The sequence below is a fragment of the Pteropus alecto genome, unplaced genomic scaffold (assembly GCF_000325575.1).
Source record: "Pteropus alecto unplaced genomic scaffold, ASM32557v1 scaffold110, whole genome shotgun sequence".
Classification (NCBI taxonomy): Eukaryota; Metazoa; Chordata; class Mammalia; order Chiroptera; family Pteropodidae; genus Pteropus; species Pteropus alecto.
In genome coordinates this window covers 2387892-2410296 of record NW_006431920.1, presented here as the reverse complement: position 1 = coordinate 2410296, position 22405 = coordinate 2387892, and the positions used below count along the sequence as shown (strand labels likewise).

The 22405-nt window shown below is 40.3% G+C and overlaps 1 protein-coding gene and 1 pseudogene across 1 annotated transcript in view; one reads left to right on the top strand and one right to left on the bottom strand.

Moving 5' to 3' along the window:
* Window positions 1-22405, top strand: part of FBXO36 (F-box protein 36) — a 64790-nt gene that overhangs the window by 39583 nt on the left and 2802 nt on the right. The window contains exon 3 of the mRNA XM_006906647.3: window positions 14094-14266. Within this exon, the coding sequence (XP_006906709.1) occupies window positions 14094-14266 (173 nt within the window). The remainder of the gene's footprint in view (window positions 1-14093; window positions 14267-22405) is intronic.
* Window positions 3346-3464, bottom strand: LOC112475487 (annotated as a pseudogene).

Below are 22405 nucleotides of genomic sequence, written 5' to 3'. Positions count from 1 at the left end.
ACATCGGCATCACGTCTCTAGAAACCTGGGTCATTCCTGGTGGCAGCTGTGGCAGAGGACCAGAACCGGCTTACTCTTACTTCTTCGTCCCTCAGCAGCACTTAGCTTGGGCCTCACTGGTGCCTTCCCAGTCTCCTTGCTGCTCCCCATCATCTCTCCACATTTAGATCCAGGGGTCCAGGGTTCAGCTCTTGTGCCTCTTCTCTTACAGAGGGATTGGATCCATCTGTAAACAGACAAGCCCCTATCTCCAGCCTGCATCTCTCTCCGGAACTCCACACCCAGATATTTATTGAGCTCCCCCCTTGCCATCTCCACTTAAATATCTAGTAGGCTCTCAAACGTAACATGTCCCAAAATAGCTCCCGATAGTCCCCTTCACTCTCCTACGCCCCTTCCCAAAAGTCAGCCAAAGATTCTATACTTATCTTGGTTCCTTTCTTTTTCTTACATGCCACATTCGATCCATCAACCAAACTAGAATCTGAGCTGTGGTAAGCAGCCTCCAAGATGACTCTCGAAGTTGCCCACCTCCCAGTATTCACACCTTTGTGTAATTCCCTCCCACACTGTACCTAGGTTAGCTGAGCAGCCAACAGAATTTGGCAGAAGTGACAATATGTCACTTTCGGGATTAAGTTATAAATGACCCTGCAACATCTGTCTTTCTCTCTTTTCTTTCTTTGTGTCTTTCTCTCTTTCATCACTTGCTCTGGAGGACGCCAGCTACTCCATCTCAAGGGGGCCCTGTGGAAGGGCCCACGTGGTGAAGACCTGAGGCCTCCATCCAACAGCCGCATGCGTGAGCTTCTTTGGAAGAGGATTCCCCATCCTTGGTCATGGCTTCAGATGACGCACACCCATGACAGCCATAGCCTCCTGAGAGGCAGACCCTGAGCCAGAACCATCCAGCTAAGCCACTTCTAGATTCCTGAACCTCAGAAACTGTGAGATAATAAATGTCTGTTGTGTTAAGCCAGAAAGTTGGGGGTAATTTGTTATGCAGCAGTAGATAACTAATACACAAACGCACCTCACCATTTCCACTTTTGGTCCAGCCAGTGACAACCCCTCACCCAGATGATCGAACTAGCCTTCTGACTAGTCTCACTCTTCCCACCCTCGCCCCTCAATAGTTTGTTTTCAGCAAGCAGCCAAAACCAGCTTTTCAAAACGTATATCAGGGCACGTTACTTGTCTGCTTCAAAACCTTCAATGGCTTCCTGTCTCACGTAGGGTAGAAATCCACGTCTGACAGTGATCTCCAGCCCTTTTCCCTTCTTGCCTACACTGCTTCCGGCTCACTGGCCTCCCTTGTGTTTCTTGCACAAATCAAGCATGCTCCCACCTCAGGGCCTTTGCACCTGCCATTCCCTTTGTTAAGAATGTGTTTTCCCCGGATGTTCCCATGATTTGTTCTTCATTCAGGTCTCTGCTGAATATGCCTCATGAGAGAATGTTTCCCTGACCACTGTGTAAACCATCACCATCTCCTCCCTTGTCCTGGAACACCACATCTCCCGCAACACTGAGCACCACAGGCTGTACTCTCTGTTACTTGTTTATTGTCTGTCTGTGTCACTGGAATGTAAGTTGCATTAGGGTGGGGATTTTGCTTTGCTTACTGATGGGTCTTAAGCTCCCACCTAGAACCATGCCAGGTACATAGCTCAATAGTTTGTTGTGTGAAGGATTTGAGAGAACGTTTAGAGAGGTACAAAGGTAAACTCTAAAACAGACCTCTCTAAATTATAAGGCTGGTCCCAACAGAGTTCAGGTTTCTGATCAATATTTTGTTCTGGGGGCAGAGGGGAGGGGAATCTTACACCAAAATTAAAATTACACTACCAGATAATTTTAAGATGGTTTTTCAAGCTCAGGGACCATGTGTCATTAATCATTCTGTTTTCAAGATCAAGTACATGGTAGGCACTTAGTATATGTTTGTTAAAATAAATGAAGATATATTTTTTGATAAAGTAATATTGTTTAAAATAATGAAAATGAAATTGCTGTGCTCAAACCATATTTTCATGACTCTAAATTTATATAAAAGCACAAGAAGTAAATTTTAGCTCTTACTAGTATTTTTATACCCTGGGTTATAAGTTGACTAAAGGCATAAATCATATAAATCTACATTAGTCTGCTGGGGCTGCCATGACAAAATCCTGCAGACTGTGTGACTTACAGAACAGAAATTTATTTTCTCACAGTTCTAGAGGCTAAAAGTTTAAGATCAAGGTGCTTACACAGCTGATTTCTTTTAAGGCCTCTCTCCGTGGCTTGCAGACGGCCACCTTCCTGCTGTGTCCTCACCTGGCCTTTTCTCTGTGTGCATGCCCCTCTGTGGTATCTGTGTCCAAATTCCCTCTGATAGGAATACCAGTCAGATGGGACTAGAGCCATCATATCTGATCCAATTTGACCTAGTTACCTCTTTACAGCCCCCATTTCTCAGTACAGCCACACTCAGAGGGACTGAGGTTTAGGAATTCAACATAGAAATCTGGCAGAGGTGGGGAGGGCACGATTCAGCTCGCAACGAAATCCAAACTTTCCATGTAGAGAATTTTCTAAAATTGTATAAGCAGACTATATCTTTATTAAATTAATAATTAATTATTAGTAATTGGTTCTCATAATTACTATTGATTCCTATTGCTGCTGTAACAAATTACCACAAATTTAGTAGCTTAAATGATTAAAATGTCTTGTCTTACATTTCTGGAGTTCAGAAGTCTCATCGGGGTAAAATCAAGGTATTGGTAGGACTCTGTTCCTTCTGGAGGATCGACGTGAGACTCTGTTTCCTGCCTCCTCCAGATTCTAGGCCACCTGCATTCGTTGCCTTGTGGCCTCTTCCTCCATCCTCAAAGCCAGGAATGGCTGGTCCAGTCTTTCTCACTCTACTGCTTCAGTGGTCGCTGCTTCTTCTTACTCTGACCTCCCCGCCTCCCTCTTTCCTTTCTAAGGCCTCTTGTGATTACATCGTGCCCACCTAGTTAATCCAGGATATTGTATTTCTATCTCAAGAACTTTAATCACATGTGCAAAGTCCCTTTTGCCATGTAAGGTCACATAGTCATAGGTTCTGGAGATTAGGGTTTATGGGACATTTGTCAGGAAGGGGCATTATTCTGCCTACCACAGTGATCTATGTTACAACGGCCTAAATGGCAAAATCAAAAACATTGCTGAATTTCCCCCCTAGGTTTGCATTTTTAAATGACGAAACTCATGTTTATTATTTATTATTATTTTTTTAGGCAAGGCAACCCTTGGTTGACCTCACAGTTTGCAAGGACCTTGTCAGCTTACAATCCTTTATTTTTAAATTTTTTTTGCCTACAACACCTAGTCTTCCTAGGTGGTCTCCCATCCAAGTACTAACCAGGCCCGACCCTACTTAGCTTCCCAGATCAGACAGGATCGAGCTTGTTCAGGGTAGCATGGTTGTAGGCTCATGTTTATTATTTAAAAAGTCAGTCATACACTACCAAGTACAGAGAACTATTTGCATGACAATTAAAAATATTGCTTAATATAGACTATCTCTGGTTATATCCTGGCTCCAAAACCCATTAGATATCTGACTTTGGGGAAATTATTTAATTTCTCTGGGCCTTAGTTTCCTTAACTGTTGACAATGGAAATAATAATAGCATCTATGTCATAGGGGCCTTGTGAGGAGTAATTGAAATGAGGTACTTAGAATTTGCCTAAAACATGATAAGTACTCAGTAAATTCTAGCTATTACAGGTTTTAAAATTTAAAATTCCCTCTCTCTTCCTCCAAGCTCTATTCCCTAGAGATAACTACTATAAATAGTGTCATTTGCATTTGATTTCTTTCTGTTTTGGATTGTGTGTGTGCTTGTTTATAAAAATAGAATCTTTAGTTCTTGAATTTGTTTTTGCACTTAATAGATTATGAACATTTTTATGTTTGCATACGTGAAGAAATACCCCATTCTTTTCCAATACTGGCGTTCCATCGTACAAATATACAATCCTCAATTGATGGGCATATTCAAAACCCTTCAGGCACATTCTAGGACATATTTTATTTGCACTTACATGAGAATGTCAGTAACTTAGATTTGTAGACATGGAATTGTTGGTCCAAAGATATGTATTATAACTTTTGATAGACATGGAGTATTTTATTTGAGGAGTGAATTCTTGAAAACCTCATATAAATTAAGGTTAACTTGACAAAGGATAGTATTTCTGTTAACCAGCTTGAGTAGCACTGTCATGAGATGCAGCACAAACGCCATTTACAACTTATTTCACCTTTATAATTTTGCCAACTTTATATTTATGCTATTTTTAAATTTAAGAATTTTATTGCTATTTTATGCTATTTTTAAATTTAAGAATTAAAAAAGAAATTTTAAATTGGATGATTTACATTATTTCAATGTTTATTCATAAAATTAGGCTTCATTAATATTTTGATGTTTAATATTTCAGTTTTGAGTAATTTAAATCCCTTGCAGGACGTTTGGTCCATGCTGATAAGTCCTTGAAATTTGATCCTTTCCAAAAGATCCACACTTACTTGTCCCTGGGTTCAAGCAGCCTATAAGGTTTATTTCTATTTTTGGTCTACTGGATTAATAAATAAAAAATACTATCATGTTTTATTGGTTCAGTAATAGTGTTGTGGCTGTGCTGCCAGTAATAAGCCTTCTTGCCTCCATAGCCTGGCTGGTCGTGGCACGTAAGATTAGGTAGATGGGTTGGGTTGAGCATTATAGAAGAACAGGGTTCCTGTTAACTATGGACCAAATGTCTCCGTGGACGTTCTGGACAGGACCAAAGGTTCTCTAATCATTCAAAACCCATGTAAAATGCATCGCTTCAGTAGACTCACAAATTGCCCTCCAAAAAAAGCTGTATTGATTATTAATGTATTAATTAATTAATGGATTAATTAATTATACTCCATCCAACAGGATACAGTTTTCTTAAAACCTTTGCCATCACTAATTATGTATTGCTACTCTTCTTCCTCTTTTCCGGTCAGATGGTGAAATTAGTATCTTGTTTAATTAACATTTTCCTGATAACAAGTAAGTTGAGGCTCCTGTTGTGTTTAATTACCATTTATAATCTTTCTGTAATTTGCGTGTTTGTATTCTTAGTCCAATTGTCTGTGAATTTTGAAATTTTTTTCTCCGAGAACTTTAAAAATCTGAGGAAACATCTATAGATCCTTCTCTGCCGCCCCACTCCACGCCAAGTTAAATAAATAGAAATAACCAGGAAATTAGCTATTGGAAATATTTTTTAATTTTGGTTTAAGGCAAAAACATGCCATTATAAACTCAACTAAAACTTCTGAGTCATAGGTTGATACTGAATCCACTTTTAAAATAAGTTGTTTTCCAACTTATGTCCATTTTAAAGTTAGTTGTCCATTTTTAAGTTGTTTGCTTAGATCTTTGAATGATTTATAAGTGGTGGTTAAGTATTTAGGCCAATCCACAAAAATCCCTGTGATAAAACCAAATGACGACACCCATACTTTCTGAACCAAATGACAAAGTTTTTTTTCTTTTTCTTTTTTAATTTCTTTTTCTTTTCTTTTTTTCTTTTTTTTGCTATTGCATGTGAAAAGAAATGTGGAAGATATAGTTTTGGTGTCAGCGTTTTAAAATTGGACATTAAATGATTCATTGGGAGAATGGGACTGAGTATTTGAAATGGAGACTACAATGGAAAATTGGTAATACTAATAAATATTAATATCCTGAAATATTGGCCTGAGTCCTCAATCCTAGGAATACTGTTCCACCTGGAATCAGGAAGTGGGAAAGAACAGTCCTCATCTTCTTCTCAGCCCCACGTGTGGATCCATAATCCATTTCTTCCCAGCCCCACGTGTGGATTCATAATCCATTTCTTCTAGGTCCTTTTTTCAGGCTCGTGTCTCAGCCTTTGACCTTGGACTTTATTTTCTTACACCTAGCCACTACTTCTTAGTCAACTCTTCTCCTTCTTTGCCCTCTTTAATCAGCCACTCCTTGTCTTCAGCGTGGATTTCCAGAGTTTCTGCAGACCTGGGGTGGGGTTCTGTGGGTGGAGGGTGGGGCGGGAGAGTGATAGGGGCAGAAGCACTATGAGGCACCTGGGAGCCAGTCTCTTGCATAGCCTTCCAGAAATGGTCTGTGCATATCCACAAAATATGTTACGTTAACACAAATGGTCTGTGCATATCCACAAAATATGTTACGTTAACACAAAAAGGGGAATTTTATACCTTGTGTTCTATACCTTGCCCTTTAAAAGTTTTTAAATTCAGAAATAACCTAAGATATTTCTGAATTTAAAGGTTCTAATATTGCAGACACCCATCACCACTAACCAGCCAGAGTTAACATTTGTCACATTTACTTCATTGTATCCAAATTGTCAAATATGTTGGTGTAAATTGCTCAGAATATCCTTTTTCTGACGTCTGTAGTATCTCCAGTGTCTTTCTCTTTTTCACTTCTTGATCATGGTAATTCATGCTTTCTCCCTTTTTTTTCTTGATCAATCTTGCTATAGGTTTATTTGTTTTATTAATTTTTTTCCAAAAAACCCACCTTTAGCTCTACTGATTTTCTCTAGTTTTATAAATTTACTTTTATTATTGATTTCTGTCCTTCCCTTTATTATTTCCTTCCTACTACTTTCTTTAGATATGGTCCATTGTTCTTTTCCTAATTTCTTGAGATGGAAGCTTAATCTTGGTTTTCAGCTATTTTCCCCTTAAATTTCCTTTAAATGCTGCTGTAGCTATATTAGGTAAATTTTGATAAGTTGTATCTTTATTCTCATCCAGATTAAAATATTTTCTATATTCCAGTTTGAGTTCTTCTTTGACTCATATATTATTTAAAAACATTTTATTAATTTCCAGGTGGTTGGGATTTTTTGGTTACTTTTTTCCTTTGATTTCAAGCTTAATTGAATGCGATCAGAGAATTTGACTGGTTTTAATTTTTTGAATGGTTTTAATTTTGTGTCATCATTTCTCAGAGCCATATTAATCTTTATTATCCCAGTTTTATTATACATGCTAAAGTGAATGTCATCCTTCCTTAATATTTTTTAAAATCATAAACAAGTTACATATATAGTCAAATTTCTACCCCGCACCTATCTATTTCCCCTCTATCTTCTTCTATTAACTCTTCTAAAGTTGGAATCATTTCAAAGCATATTTTATTATACATAGTTACAACTATATAAATAATATATACTATTTTTATATTTAAAAATTTACATAAATGTTATCATACTATATAGGTTTTTAACTTTGTTTAATCAGTCAACACTGTATTTGAGATCTATCCATGTTGATATATGTAGATCTAGTTCATTCATTTCAATGGGTTATGGTATTCTATTTTATTATAAACCATAGTTTATTCATTCATTTCCCCTTCTGAAGGTAGTTAGGTGGTTTTCACTTTTTTGTAACAGTAAATCTTCATTTATCCTTGTGCAATGTGTGAGTGTTTCTCTAAGCTGAGGATGTAGAAGTGTATTCACTGAGCTGCAGGATGTGTGCCCCTTGTACTTTACTATCGACAATCTGTTCTCCATGTGGGTTACATCAATTTATACTTCCATTGGCATTTTATGAGAAATGTTAGTTCTCTTTATTTTCACCACATTTGATGTAATGAGAGATACATGTTAACTTTGCCAAACTTGTTTCATATGTTCCCTGATTATTAATAAGTTTGAATATTTTTCTTTATTGACCATTTGAATTTTCCCTTCTGAGATTTGCTAATTCATTTTCTTTGCCTATTTCTTCTAGTTGATGGGTTTTTTAAAATTTATTGTAGAAACTTTTTTATATGCATATTTTGAGTACCAATTCTTCGGTTTAGTTATATGGACTACAGATATTTCACCGTTTTTGGCTTATCTTTTCACTTTGTAGGCTTTTGCCCATATAGGTTTACCAGTTTAGAAATTTACCATATAGAAGTTTACCATTTTAATGCAGTTCAAATTGTCAGTCTTTCACTATATGGCTTGTACTTTTGCATTTTGTATAAGTAATCTATCCCTACACCGACTTTATGAGGATATACTCCTATGTTTAACTCTAAATATTTTATGATTTTTTTCTCATATATTTGTCTTTAACTTACCTCATTTATTTTTTAATATGATGAGATAAAAGGTTATATATACTTTTTCCTGTATGGCTGGTCAATGTTCTAGCATCGTTTATAGTATAGTTTAATTATTCCACGTGGTTTTTAAATCTCATCATTTACATATTCTAGCTTCCTGTCATTCCAGGGATATTTAGTTCTGTTGGTCCTTTGTCTTAACACCAACACTATACTGCTTTAATTAAAATCTTTATAGTAAGTTTTCTTACCTGTAAGATGAATTCATCTATATCCTTCTCCTCCTGGTCTTTACAAGGACTGTTCTTGACTTGTTACCCCGCATCTAAATTTTAAGATCGGCTGGTAAAGCTATGCAAAAATTCCTGTTGAGATTTTGATTGGAATTGCATTGAATTTTTGGATTTTTGAGGGGAGACCTGTCATCCTTTGAGTATGGTGTTTCTCTCCATTTATTTAGATCTTTTTGTTTTTCAATCAAGTTTTAATATTTTCTTCATAAAGGTCTTACGTGCCTTTTGTTCAAATTCTTCCCAAGCACCTTATATTTTTTTGTAGCTAAGACTAGAATGCTTAAAAAATTGTTTAATAAATTTGATTTTAAGTTTCGATTATGTAAAACCTGTTTCCAAAGTTAAAACTATAAAACCATGTGCATTCAGAGGTTTGCTTTCATCTTTTTCTGCTCTACCCTTCCTTCTCTTGCCCACCACTAACCACTTAGATTTGTTTTTCTCTGTCCTTCCAGTGTTTCTTCTTATACAAATGGTAGCATTCTACTCCTCCTGGTCAACTTTGTACTTTTCTACCACTGTATCCAGGAGAACACTTTATGCCTTCAGAGATTTTTTTTCTTTAATAGCTGCATAGTATTTATTTGTGTGGATGCACCAGAATCCTAATAAAAAAAAATTTGGTTATTTCCAATCTTGTGGTATTACAAATAATGCCAAATGAATAACCTTGTACATGGGTCATTTCTTATTTAATCAACATATGTTTGTGAGATTAATGAGTCAAAGATAAATGTATATTAGGTCATCATTTTGAATTACTCGTTGCAGATATATAGAGAAATGATACTGATCATTTTTCAGTAAAATTTCTTGACTTTGGTATGATAGCATTTAGATCATCAGCAGTCATGGCAGTTTTTCGTTGTTTTCTAACCCTGATACAGTATTATATCTTCCTTTTTTTTCCCCTTGCTTTAATCTCTAAAACAATGTTGAATAGAAATGGTGAGAACTAGCATTCTAGAAGCCTTAGGCCTGACATTAAAGGCCATATAACATAATGATTAGGAGATGCATTGTGGAGCAAACTGCTTGATTCAATCCTAGTTTTCACTCTGTGATCTTTCTCAGGATGAGACCATGAGTAAGCCACTTATCCACTGTATTCTTCGTCTTTCTCTCTATAAGAGGGTAGTAATAATAGTACCCATCTCATAGAGTTACTATGAGGATTGAATGACTGTATATATGATACACATACTATATAAACACATATTAGGGCAGTACTTGGGAAATATTGAATATTATACAAATCCATATATTATTGTTATTATTATTGCTACTATTATAAAGTTTTTGGTAACTACCCTATGTCAGGTTATCAGATTGAACAACTTCCCTTTTATTATTAGTTTTCTAGAAGTATTTATTCATAAACAGGTGTTAGAATTGTATGAAATAGTTTTCTACATTTTTGAGATGATCATTTTTTTCCTGTTATCTGTTAAAATGGTGAATGATTTTAATTTAATACATCTTCCTAAGTTATTCCATTCTTGGATCATCCTGGGATTAACTCTACCGGTCACAGTTTATTTATTTTTTTAAATGTCAATAGATTAAATTTCCTAATACTTTATTTAGAATTATATTTTATTTAGAAATGTCTCATATACAGTTTTCTTTTTGGTCACCATAGTTGCTAGTCATAGCAACCTCATAATTTACATTGGAGCTTTCCTTCTATTTCTATTCTTTGGAACAAATTATATAAGATATGTATTGTCTGTTCTTTGAGAGTTTATGAAGATAACTTGTAAAACAGCATATACCTAAAGCTTTACTTGAGGTGTTTTTTTTTTTAATCAATTAGTGAATTAAATTTATTTACTGGTTACAGTATCTCAGGTATTCTATTTCTTCTTAAGGCAGAATTGGTAAATTATATATTTCTAGAAGATTGTTCAATTTGTCTGATTTTAAAGTAATTGGTGTAATGATTTTTTGGAGTCTCCATTGTAATTACAATTATATTCTCTTCTTTAACCACTGGATCCATGCATTTTATTTAGAATTTTCTTTGTCTGTTGGATTTAAATATTTACTAATTGCATTTATGACGTTTCTTTGACACATGAATTATTCGGAACGGTGTTTAAATTTTCCAAATGTTTCAGGGGGTTCCCCCAACATTCTTATATCGAAGCCCTAGGTGACTGTATTTGGAGTTGGGCCTCTGAAGAAGTCATTAGGTTAAATGAGGTCATGAAGATGAGGGCTAGTGTTTTTATAAGAAGAGACACCAGACAGTTTACAAAAAAGAGGTCATGTGAGCACTCAGTGGGATGGCGGCCACCCCCAAGCCAAGAGGTAAGGCCTCAGACTGGAACCTACCCTGCTGGCACCTTGATCTTGAATTTCCAGCCTCTAGAACTGTGAGAAATAAATTTCTGTTGTGTATCCTCCAAGTGTGTGGCTGTTTGCTATGGCAGCCCTCGCACACTAATACAAGCTCATTACATTTTTATTATTGATTTCTAAATGTATTCCATTATGATCAGAGAACCTGGCCCTATGTGGTAGCAGCCCTTTGTTGGGTATCACCCAGTTCATAGTCAGATTTTACAAATATTCCATGTATACTTGACATGAATTGAAAGTAATTCTTCTAATTGTTAGGTGCAGGGCTCTTTCTGTTGTCTGTTTTAGTTCGCTAGAGCTGCTAGTAAAAATACTAAAGGCTGAGTGGCTTATACAACCAACGTTTATTTTTCACAGTTCTGGAGTGTGGGAAGTCCTAAGATCAAGACACCAGCAGATTCAGTGTCTGGTGAGGACCCCTTCTTTGTCCACAGATGGCCATCTTCTCACTGTGTCCTCACGTGGTGGGAGAGGCAGGGAGCTCTCTGGGGTCTCTTTTATAAGCCCACTAATTGCATTCGTGCAGGCTCAGCCCTCATGACGTAATCACCCAAAGGCTCTCTCTCCAAATCTTACCACATTGGGGACTGGGTTTCAAAGTACGAATTTTGAAGGAATGTAAACATTCAAATCTATAGCAAAATCCATCGAATAAATCTAATTAATAGCATTATGCAAATATTCTATATGTTCACTAACTTTTTTTCTATTTGGCGTATCAAGTATTGATTGGGGTATTATAAAATCTCCCACTGCAATGGAGGATTTATCATTTTTTTCATCATAATTCTATCAGAGTTTGCTCTGTGTATTTTTGAGGGGCATACTAGTTTAGAAGTATTAAATCTTCCTAATGAATTATTCCTTTTATCATTAAGTAATGGTCCTCCTTATCACCAATAGTGAGCTTTACTTTAAAGTATGTTTTGTCTAATAGTAACATAATTATATCAGCTTTCTCTTGGTTTGAATTGGTCTATTTTTTCGTACTATTCCTTTTACTTTTCCATATTATTATTTTTTAAGCATCTCTTATAAATAGCACATAGGCAGACTTATTTGCATGTGTATGCATGTGTTATTTATCCGAGGGTCTTTCACCTGGAGTAATTAGTTCATTTACATTGATCGTGATTACTACTATGCCTGTAATTTCTATCATCTTACTTTGCGCTGTCATCTCTTCATACTTTTTCTTTGCTTTTTTATTTTGTTCCCATTTTCTCCTTTCTTTAGTGTTTTCTTTATTTCATTTTTTCCTCATAAGACAGACTATATTTCCCACCTACCTTGAAGATGTGGTCGTGTGACCCAGTTCTGCTCTGTAAGATGTGAGCTGAAGTTCCTTCACAGAGCTTTCTAGAAAGTGCCTTCAGACAGGGAAGCTTCCCCGCCCATTCTCGCTCCGCCCTTTTTCCTCCCTGGGCTACGGCTGTGGCCGTGATGTCCTGGAACAGGGACCGTCTTAGAGTGACCCTGAGGATGAGAGCCACATCCTAAGATGTAGAACAGAAGGATAAAAGGACCCTGGGACATAAATGACATGATGGAGCTCCTGCACCGGTCATCATGGCCTACCTCCAGAATCTAAGCGTGTGAGAAAAAAGAAAAGCCCCATTTGTTAAGCCACCTTAAGTTGAATTTTCCGGTTTTGTTTTTTGTTTTTTGTTTTTTGTTTTTTTTTTCCTCCATCTGTGAATCAATCTCTAGCCAATTACAGAGCAACTATTTTGGAAGTAATTCTTATATTTTTTTTCTCTCTTTTCCTTCCCCTTCTCCCTCTCTTCCTTCCTTCCTAGAATTAAAAAAAAAAAAAATTACATTGGTAATATGGGTTTGTTGTAGTGGTAAACAAAAACCTTCAGGGCTGAAAGCTTTTCTAAAAGAAAGGGTTTTTGGAGCCATATGACAGCCAGAAAAAGGACCAGGTCCTGGGGTGAGCCGTCTAAGCCACCAGCCACAGGGATTGTCCCCAGCTCGGGGAAGGAAGAGCTCTTTTATACATTGAGTTTGGGGAAGAAAAATGTAAGTTGTTTGGAAGGAATTTACATTGGCCATAGAGAAAGGGGGCAGGAGCAGGTGAAGCCGGGCTAGTTCTGGGACAGGCACGTAGTTCCGCCATCCATCTGTAAGGAGGAGCGTTTGCTCTTTGAATTGGTTGTGGGCAACGGTCCAGACAGTTAATGCGTAAGCAAGACGCTGTGGCATTTGGTGGTCAGTTATTCTCGAGACAATCTCAGAAATAGCCACCTGGAAGTTGGTTCAAAGTTTCTACATACATTCAGGGGCGGAAGGAGTCTTCTGTTGGCTTTGGTCTGCAGTTGCTAACCGAGTAACCTCTCCTGTCTCTTCCTTCCACTTGTAATTTAATTTAGGACATCTCAGAATTTTTTTCTTGTCAATAGAAAGATTAGAAAATGCCGATAAGCAACAGGAAGAAAATAAAAGTCACCACCTAGATTTAACCACTGTTCAAATTTGAGTATGTTTCCCTCCAAACATGTTTTGTTATTTGTTAGCCATTTCTTGGTTATTCAGCGAGCTGGGGTAAAACAAAACAAAACAAACCTCATTTTTTTTCTTATAGTGAACATATTAAGCAGACCATAATATTGGCCGATTCTTTGTGAACTATTTCTTAATTTGGAAATAATTGAAAAGGTATGAGAAACATGAGGCAAAAGTTGAGACAATTCTCATGAACAAATCGTCTAGTTTTCTCTTTGCCTGTTTATTTCTTTCTATTGTGTAAAGATAGGGATGAAAGATGGAAAAAAGGAAGGTAAGAGTTTGGTGGAGAAATAACGTGTAGCATTATAAGAGAACAAAAATTAAATTAAGAGATAGTAATGGGTTTCAGACTGATCTGGGGAGAGAAGGGGCGGTAGAAAACCCTCAGGGGCCAGCCCCTGTGCCCAGTCAGGGAGATTGCCAGGACAGGCATGACAGACGATGCTGAAACTGGTCAAGTTGGCTGTCTGGACTGGAATTTGGTGCTGATGAGATCAAGGGGCTATAATCCATCACTATGTTAAACAGTGGGTGTCCCTAAAAGATTCTGATCTCAGGACAGGGGTGACTGTTGGAAACGATTCCATCACAAATGTGTGCCATTGGGCCCACAGGCACCTCGATGACAGTAGTGATGACTCAACGTAATCTAACATCACTCCGGGGCGGTGGCGGGGGATGTACCCCAAAGCTTGTGTCTCACTGATAATGATCATAGGTTTTATGTGACTGTGCATGATAATCATGGTGGCTTGTTGGTTTCTTTAAATTACAGTTCAAATTGCCTTAGTATTCGGTGCAAAAATATTGGACTATGTCTTCAATTTGTGCGAGGGTAAATTAGACTACCTCGAACGGCTCTCAGACAGTCTGCTGCTGCATATCATTTCCTATCTGGATCTCGAAGACATTGCCAGTCTTTCTCAAACATCACAAAGATTTTCAAAGGTAACAGTCAAGTCAACAGTTTTCCTCATGCGTTCTCAAAGCCGTTTCTTTCTTTTTTTAAAAAAATATAGCAGTGGTTTATTGTTTGCATTTATACCTGCGTTTGTTGAATAGTTACTTTATGACAGGCACATTCCGGGGCACAGAAGCAACAGAGATGGAAAGATATTGTTTTTGATCTCAAGACACTTACAGTTTAATAGGAGAAATCTACACAGATACAAATCATTATAACATGGGGTAGTCACATGGGGAACATGTGTACAGGGTACAAAGCAGGGCAAGATGGTTTCCTCTGCTTGTCTTCGCAGAAGTGGGTTACTGTGTCTGGGTTTTGAGGGGAAAATAGGAGTTTTCCAAGTGGTCTGGAAGACTAGTGGCACTCCTGATCAACGGGCATTCCGAGTCAAGAGCAGGGTCACGGCCGCATGAGAAGATGGCGAGTATTGATTATCCCCCATCCGTTCCCATTTCTTCCAGTAACAGCCCTTTGCTGAATTACTTATTCCCAGTATGGGTGGTTTTGGGGGGCCGTTTATCATAGTCCCTGTCCTCCATCATGCCCCAGGCTGACCAAAGGGACTCACTACTTCGAATCGTCGGCAAAATGACACAAGCACAGAAAACACAGCTGGTGCGGATTTTGCCCACTGTCAAGGCCTCGATGCGACCACTGTCAGTCCCGCTCCCTGAATACTTGAAGGCACCTTTGTTCCTGTCCCTTTTGTCATTTTTCACTTATAAACTATTTTCATTTACTTGTTTTGTCCTGTAATTTATTCAGTTATTTTATTAATGCAAAAAAGCGCTACCATTTCAAACTTCTGGGGGCAAATTTATTAGCAAATCATTTGTCTCCACATCCAACCCCTTCCTCTGGTCTCAGAGGGAAATGTTCCCCTCCGTCAAGGTCAGGGCCACCTGCCACCTGGCTCAGAAGTATAACTCTGGGGACTTTAGTCTTTGACTTATCTCCTTTCCCTTCCATTTTGTTATTTTTAGAACTTCTTACTTGTAAATAATTTTAAATTTCTACAAGTATTGCATAGATGATACAGAGAGTTTGCATATATACCCGTCTCCCAGTGTCCCCTAATGCTAACATCTCATATAATGCGGAACATTTATCAACATTAAGCAGTTAATGTTGGTGCAATACTGTTAACTGAACCACAGACCTTATATGTTTTTGATCGTTTTTTCCGCTAATGTCCGTCTGTCGTCTCAGGGTCTGATCCAGGATACCACGCTGCATTTGGTTCCCACTTTTAAACCTTTCTTTCAGTTGCTTTTTCCTCCTCAGGACATTAAGTTTCTCAAATCAGTCTCATCCTTCAAACACCAAAAACTCTTGACTCTATTCCTATCCAATTTCTTTCTTTCCCTTCTTGGAAAAAAGAAATGGTTTGCACGGCAGTTTACAGTCAGCAAACCGGCATCATGAATCTGAGATTTTATAATCCACAATAAAATGAGAACAGAACGGGTGATATGAAGAGTCTGTCATCAAGCTAAATTTATTCCATCTAAATGACCATCCCATTTTGGGGAGGGTTAAAATGTCCCTTCTTTTATGAAATGATGGTATTAAAACATGATATGTAATTTTAACAAATTATCTTCACCTTGCAAAATTAAAAAATTGGTAACTTTATTTGGGCAACTTTATTTGGCTCTCAGTTTTTCGTTTTTTGTTTGTTTGTTTGTTTGTTTGTTTGTTTGTTTTTTAATTTCACTGCTCTTATGACGCTCCAAATCCGGGAGCCGCTGGTCTCCTGTAGGACTACGCGTTCCCTCCATCCACGCCTCTGAATGTCCCCGGCCCCACTCCCAGTAACCTCTTGGTTGTCCCGTCTAAAGATCCCGCTTTAGGCCTTCCACTTCCGGCCCTGTCTTTGCTTCCGGGGCTCTCTGGGGGGATTTTCCTCCTGGCCTCCTCCTTTGTTGCTCCACTGGCTGCTCTTCCACTCTGGCCGAGGGCGGCCTTTCTAAAATGCGCTCTGGTCATGTCACTGCCCTGCTCGGTGACCCTTAGTGACTTCCCGTCATTTTCAAAATGAGATGCAAAGTCTTCGGTGGCACGTGAGGCCACAGTGCCCTGGCCCTGCCTCCCGCCTGCCCGCAGCTGTCCTGTGTGCCGGGTTCTCTGTGCCCATTAGCCTTCGCTTATGCTGTCCCCTTTTCTAGGAATGTCCTCCCTTCTGACCCACCGCTTTTCTTCCTTCATGTGGGTTTTCTGCCAGCATGTTCCACCTCCCTTGAGTGTGACGCGATGACTTGCCTCCCACCGTGCTCCATAGCTAGGGTTGTGTCACCCAACTTTGTAGAGCTTAGCCCAGAGTTAACTACAAGAAAATGGTGTGACTGGGTGCTCAAACAAGGAGGGGCTATATCAATTTGTTTATATTTTTGATAAAATCGATTTGCGTTAAATAGCCAGGATGGAAATTTTTTTTTAATGTGTATTTCCATATATGTAGTAAAATGTAATTCTCTGTCCCATTCCTGACCCTCATTCTTTAACCCGCCTCTCCAGTGACGGTCATATCACCGTGCTTTGTACGTCCTTCCAGAGATATTCCGTGTGCCTATCAGTGTACGTGTGTGGTCTCTGAGCGCGTATACACGTGCACACGCGCCTTTAAAAGCATATGGTAGCATATTATATATTGTTCTCCATCATTTTTTCCCTTCTTTACAACACATTTTATAGCCTTTTCATGTCAGTACATATAAATCTTCAGTTTAAAAAAGTGTCCTAAGCCATTACTGTATGGACAAATCATACTTTTTAAAACCAGATCCATACTGATAGGCATTTAGGTGGTTTTCCCTCTGCTATTTGTAAATAATGCTCCAAACTTCTTTCTAGACACGTGCATGTTTGTCTGCAGAAAAATACTACGATAAGTGTAATTGTTTAGAAGAATCAAATAAATATATAGAATTACGCAGATACAGGTATCCAGGAACGATAACGTGGGCCCCTGTGAATCGGGAAGAAAAGGAAGTAAGTGTGTATGTGTCCAGGGATTATCGGCCATAACAACATTAATTGAGCACTTATTGTAAACTCGGCAATGCGCTGAGCACTGTAATTACTTTATTTCACTAAATTCTCAAAAAACTCTTGCAGGGTAGATCCTATTTCTTACCTTTATGTTATAGATACAGAGGCTAAGAACTAGCAAGCTTAACTAACCTGCCCAGGGTCCTACAGCCAGTGAGGGGCAGAACTGCCATCCCCTGGGGTTCTGACTGCGAGCCTGTCGGTGGACCCCTCTAAGGGCTGTGTAGTCGCCGAGCCCCTGCCGTGGGCCTGGCACTGTGCTGGCTCTGGGGACTTGACAGTGGGAAGTTGACATGGCCCCTCCTTCCAAGGAGCTCCCACTGGAAGGAGAAAAGCAGTCCAAGCGGTCGTTCAGTGACAGCTGTGGTGGGTGCTCTGGGGACAGGCACGGGTGGCCGTGAGATGTAACTTGACTTGGGGCTTCCTTGAGGAAGGAGCATTGCCTGACAGGTAGCAGTTAGCCAGGCCCGGAGTGGGAAGCAGCGTACTCTAGGCAGAGGAAGCTGCCTGGCGGACGACGCTGAAGAGTGGACAGAAATAACAACCAGCGCCGCTGGAGCGGAGGGTGGAAGGTAAAAAGGCTGGAAACGAAGCCGGAGAGGCTGGTGGGTGGGGCAGATCTGCAGGGCGTGGTCAGGCGCTGTTTTAGTGGGTCCTGTGGAAAGTGAGAGCTGGAGGGTCACCTTTAGGAGACAGAAAGGTTCCCAAGGCCTGACCTGACTGCGCAGTAATGGGTCTGCCCTGGAAGCATAAACACGCGTGGAGACGCAATGTGTGGACTGAAGCGGGGAGTCAGTGGGGGTGGGGTGGCTAGGCCGGGAGACCCCACGGTGCTACCCAACGGTCCGTGGTGGAAGCTTCCACTTATCGACCTTAATGGCACCAGCGATCAGGACTGTCCAGCTGTCTGCCTCTGCTCTCGTGTCTACCAAGCCACAGAGCCTCCACGGATGTGCGCCTGCAGGTCTGGCGGGCTGGCTGCTTATATTTCTCAGGGTAAACCACCAAAAAAGCCGTCCCCAGGGAGCTCGGCTAATGGGAGCACACCGCTGAAAGGTGAATCCGGCGTCACGGTATGCGGGCAGTCAGACCAGGGCCAGCCCTGGGATTGAGGTGAGCCCACTAAGGAAATCCCCCGGGGACCTGCCGCCTTGCCCAGGTGACACCAGGCATTGGCCCTATGCTTTTTCTGCAAACCGCAGCAGAACAGAAACAGCCCGTGCAGCTGGATGAGAAGGCCCAGGCCCAGACGAGGAGGGACCATCATGACAGACACATGAACGTTTTCACCTTGGTAGAGACTCAGGAACACGGAGGGAGAAAATCTCTCCTGTCACATTTTGGCTACGGGGAAATAGGTTTTTCCTCATGTCCCCAAACTCTCTATGACCGTGGTTCCCAAGTCTGGCCAAGTGGATGAAGCACCTAAGGAACAGGTACCAATAGAAATGCCAGGCCCACGCCCTGAGTCTGAGGTCACCCAGCATCTGTGCTCTTAATGTGCTCTCTTGAGTTTAGGGCAACCCAATTCTAAGAGTCTGGCCCAAATTCTAAGGATTTGACCCATTCATATGAAAGTTGTACAGATAAAGAGATTCTAAAAGGCTGGAAGCTTCAGGTGGAGGTGGAGTTCTCATCTTCGCTGGGCGTTTAGATCAGCAAACCAGAGAGCTGGATTCTGTTCTTCGCTGAGCCACTCCCTACCGTGAGCCTTAGGCAGATGCACCCTTATCCTTCCTGAGCCTTAATCTCCCCATTTGTAAAAGGAGAGGTATTAACTCGGTAAGCCCTGGGATCCCTTTCAACTTTTACTGTAGTTTATGTATGTTAAGTTCAAGCACCACCGCCAGGAGGCGCTAAACTCCCACTTTGCTGTGTTTTGGATCAAAATAACTGGAAACATAGTCAGGATGGGTACCTCGTGTTTTGCACCCTAGCATCTACCAAGCAAAAGAGCCCCAGGGTGTGGAGTCTTAGATGGGGGTATTTTGTAGACCAGTTTTAATATAAAACAAAACTAAATATTTTCAGTATAAAATGAGTGATAAATTGAATTTATATTGGTAGAAATTTTAGCTCTCTTGAAAATTCTTTTCCTTTCCTCAAAACCCCATCATTTTCTCCCATAATCTCTGTTATGTAAGATGCACTGATATCCTAAAATGTGTTTACTGGAAATGGGCTAGTCATCTACACTAGTGTTAGAATTCAAATCTTTTAAAGGAGGTTCAGAAGATCTCTCTTTTTAAAATATTAAGACATTTTAAAGGTTTTCCTTTGTTATTTATATTTAGAAAATGTTGCAATCTGGGTATAGGAAGTAAACCTTGAAAAGCTGTCCAGAGTGGGATAAGATAATGAATGACCTGCCTGACATCAAAATCTTTCGGGGCCGTCATTATCGTAAGATTCAGTGTTGCCATTTATCAATAACCGTTGTGTGACTACGAGAGTTTTTGCTCTGATATTTATGCAGAAAGGATCTTACGTGATTATGCTTTATCATACTGTTCATTTCTATTTGTAATTCATTTTTTTCCCTTTATTAGAGTACTTTCAGAGTAGCATTAAGTATGAAAGAGTACTGGCTGCTTTCACCCCAAGAAATGAGTGTAAGAGAGTCACAAAATAGAACGCTTATACGTTTTCTCTTCCCCAGGAAGAAGTTAGGATCCAAGGGCGCAAAGCAGGATGGAGGAAGGGTCCATGAGGATGGGAAGAGCCAGTGGTCAGAGTGAGAGGATGCGTGGGATTGGCTCGCTCAGCCCATTTTTAACTCCCTTTTGCTAGATGGAGTTGCCTCAGTGTACTGTGGTGGCTACAAAGATAAAATCTGCCTTTGCAACTAGTGCATTGGGTGTAGCCTAAGGTCTGTCAAGTAGACCCACCTGCAAGAGTCTTGGAAGGAAGACACAAGCGAGCTGGGGGCCCCCTCCATGTGCACAGAGACCGGCTCATCCTGCAAGCACAGTGCTGGGGGCGTATGGGAAAGGTTCTAGTGTCGATCGCAAACATCACTGCTCCCAAGGTGCTAGGGGTTGGGGAGCAGGAGCAGTGAGATTTCTGCTAGAATAGTCTGGGTGTTTTGTTTTTTAATCTGCTACTGTGGTTTGTGGCTGTATAGCATTGAACCTTGCCCTCCAGTTTTACTAGCTATTCTGATAGCTGTCTGTTGCTTCTGCGACTCCCCTTCTGCTTAAACAACCTAGACATTCTGTAGTTTGAGACCCAGAGCCCTGCCCAACATGATAGGCCTCCATTCAGGCTGGATGGGTAGGTAGATGAACGGGCTATTGAAAACTATGGAGCAGCTAACCTGGCCTGGAGTAACGAGTTTAGTTTCATTTTCCTTTTCATCTCTTCCCTTAATGTGAGTTTCTCACCTGTTGTTTTTCTCTGCTTTTACTGTTTGGCCTCTAATGGCATCAACCACCCGTCTGATTTGCTGTGGCCAAACTGCTAAGGGCTAAAAGCTGGACACTAAACTAAAATGAATTCTAAGGAAAAGAGGAATGACTAGGCCACGAGTGAAGGCCTCTTCCACATGATAAAGCGCATGGATTTTAGCACTTTGGTTCCTGACAGCTGTTTTAGCTGTGCGGGTGCCTTTTTCCTCTTTGACATTATGTGGCTGTGTGTTTAGAGGTTCCGGTCCCCCGCAGCCTGATGCCTTTCTAAATAGAGCACAGTTGGAGTCAGTCTTCCAGAATCTGAGGAATTTTTGCCATGCCTGTCTGCTTCTCCTCTTTAAGTGGTAAAATTGCTCTCTAAAAAGAAATTTTAAATAGTGAAAATTATGAGTTCAACCTAATTTTCAACATATCAGTCAGGTCTACACTGATCATTTTCCACAGCTAATCCTGTTTCCCACCGTCATCGACCTTTGCGGGGCCCATCCGCCTCTTGCCTTTCTTTGCCTCCTTGTAAGATGTTTCTGCAGCAGTTCCTACAAATGAGTCTGAGGGTTGTGGGTACTGAGGCGGGGCTCAGCCCAGGGTGCTCTGGCACCGTTGGTTTAAAGAAATGGTGGCTCCATATTGGTCCCTCGCTGTGCCTGATCCTTCCCACTTCTGGATTTTCACACGAGCCACCCAGGGCATGGAACTGATGAAAGGGGAAATCAGATTAGTGATGAACCTCCTGAGCACACTGTTGGCGCAGGAAGGATGGAGCCGGGAACGGTCTGTCACTGAGGCCCGCACGGAACCCTTCTTAAGGCACATTTTGTACTGCTACTGTGCAACATCAAATACCCAAGCACCCTTAAATGTTCTTGTTCTTGCATATACCAAAAAACCATGACTGTCACCAAGATCGAGGTACTGAGTAAGTGTAACGGAAGCTTTACCTTCAGGAAGGATTTGGGGCCTGGTAGGTAAGGGGTCTGGAAGTCTCTGTATTAATAGTGTTTAGTAGCGGGGGACTGATGACAGTAGTCGCTTTAGTAATGGTGCCACCTGAGAAAGTCATTTTAGGAAATCTTGGATAAATAAGTGGAAGCTGAATTGTGGCAGCTTTGAACTTGGAGGACCAAATAGCCTTGTGTAGATATTGGGCCAGAAAGGTCTTTTCAGTCCTTAACCTGATGGCCTTCGGTTAAATCCCCAGGCTGCAGAGAAATATCTCAGAGAACAGCTCACTTTGCCCTGTGCCAGGTGGGCTCAGGAAGTAGACTGCATCTTGTAGGCCACTCTGGTGCATGGTGTGATGTCACGTGTGCAAAGGACTCAGAGCTAAACTTGTGGCACCAGGTGGATTTTTGATATGCTGGTTGGTAGGCCGCTTGGTCCTTCTGATGCATTTCAACACTGAGTAGCCCACAGTGGACTAAGCCATCAGCTCTACAAGCCCATAGGAGGGATGCCTTGAGCAAGGGTTTAGAATGGATGCAAATTTAGCAGGAATTAGCAACACTCCCACTTGAAAAGTTAATGCAGCACTCGGTATAAGGTTGTGTGACACACCATTATCAGCCTCTGTTATATGGCTAATTGGAAATTAACTCTATAATGGTGTATAAGTCCTACATATAACTGTCTTGCATTTTGCATCTTAAATGAGATCAGAAT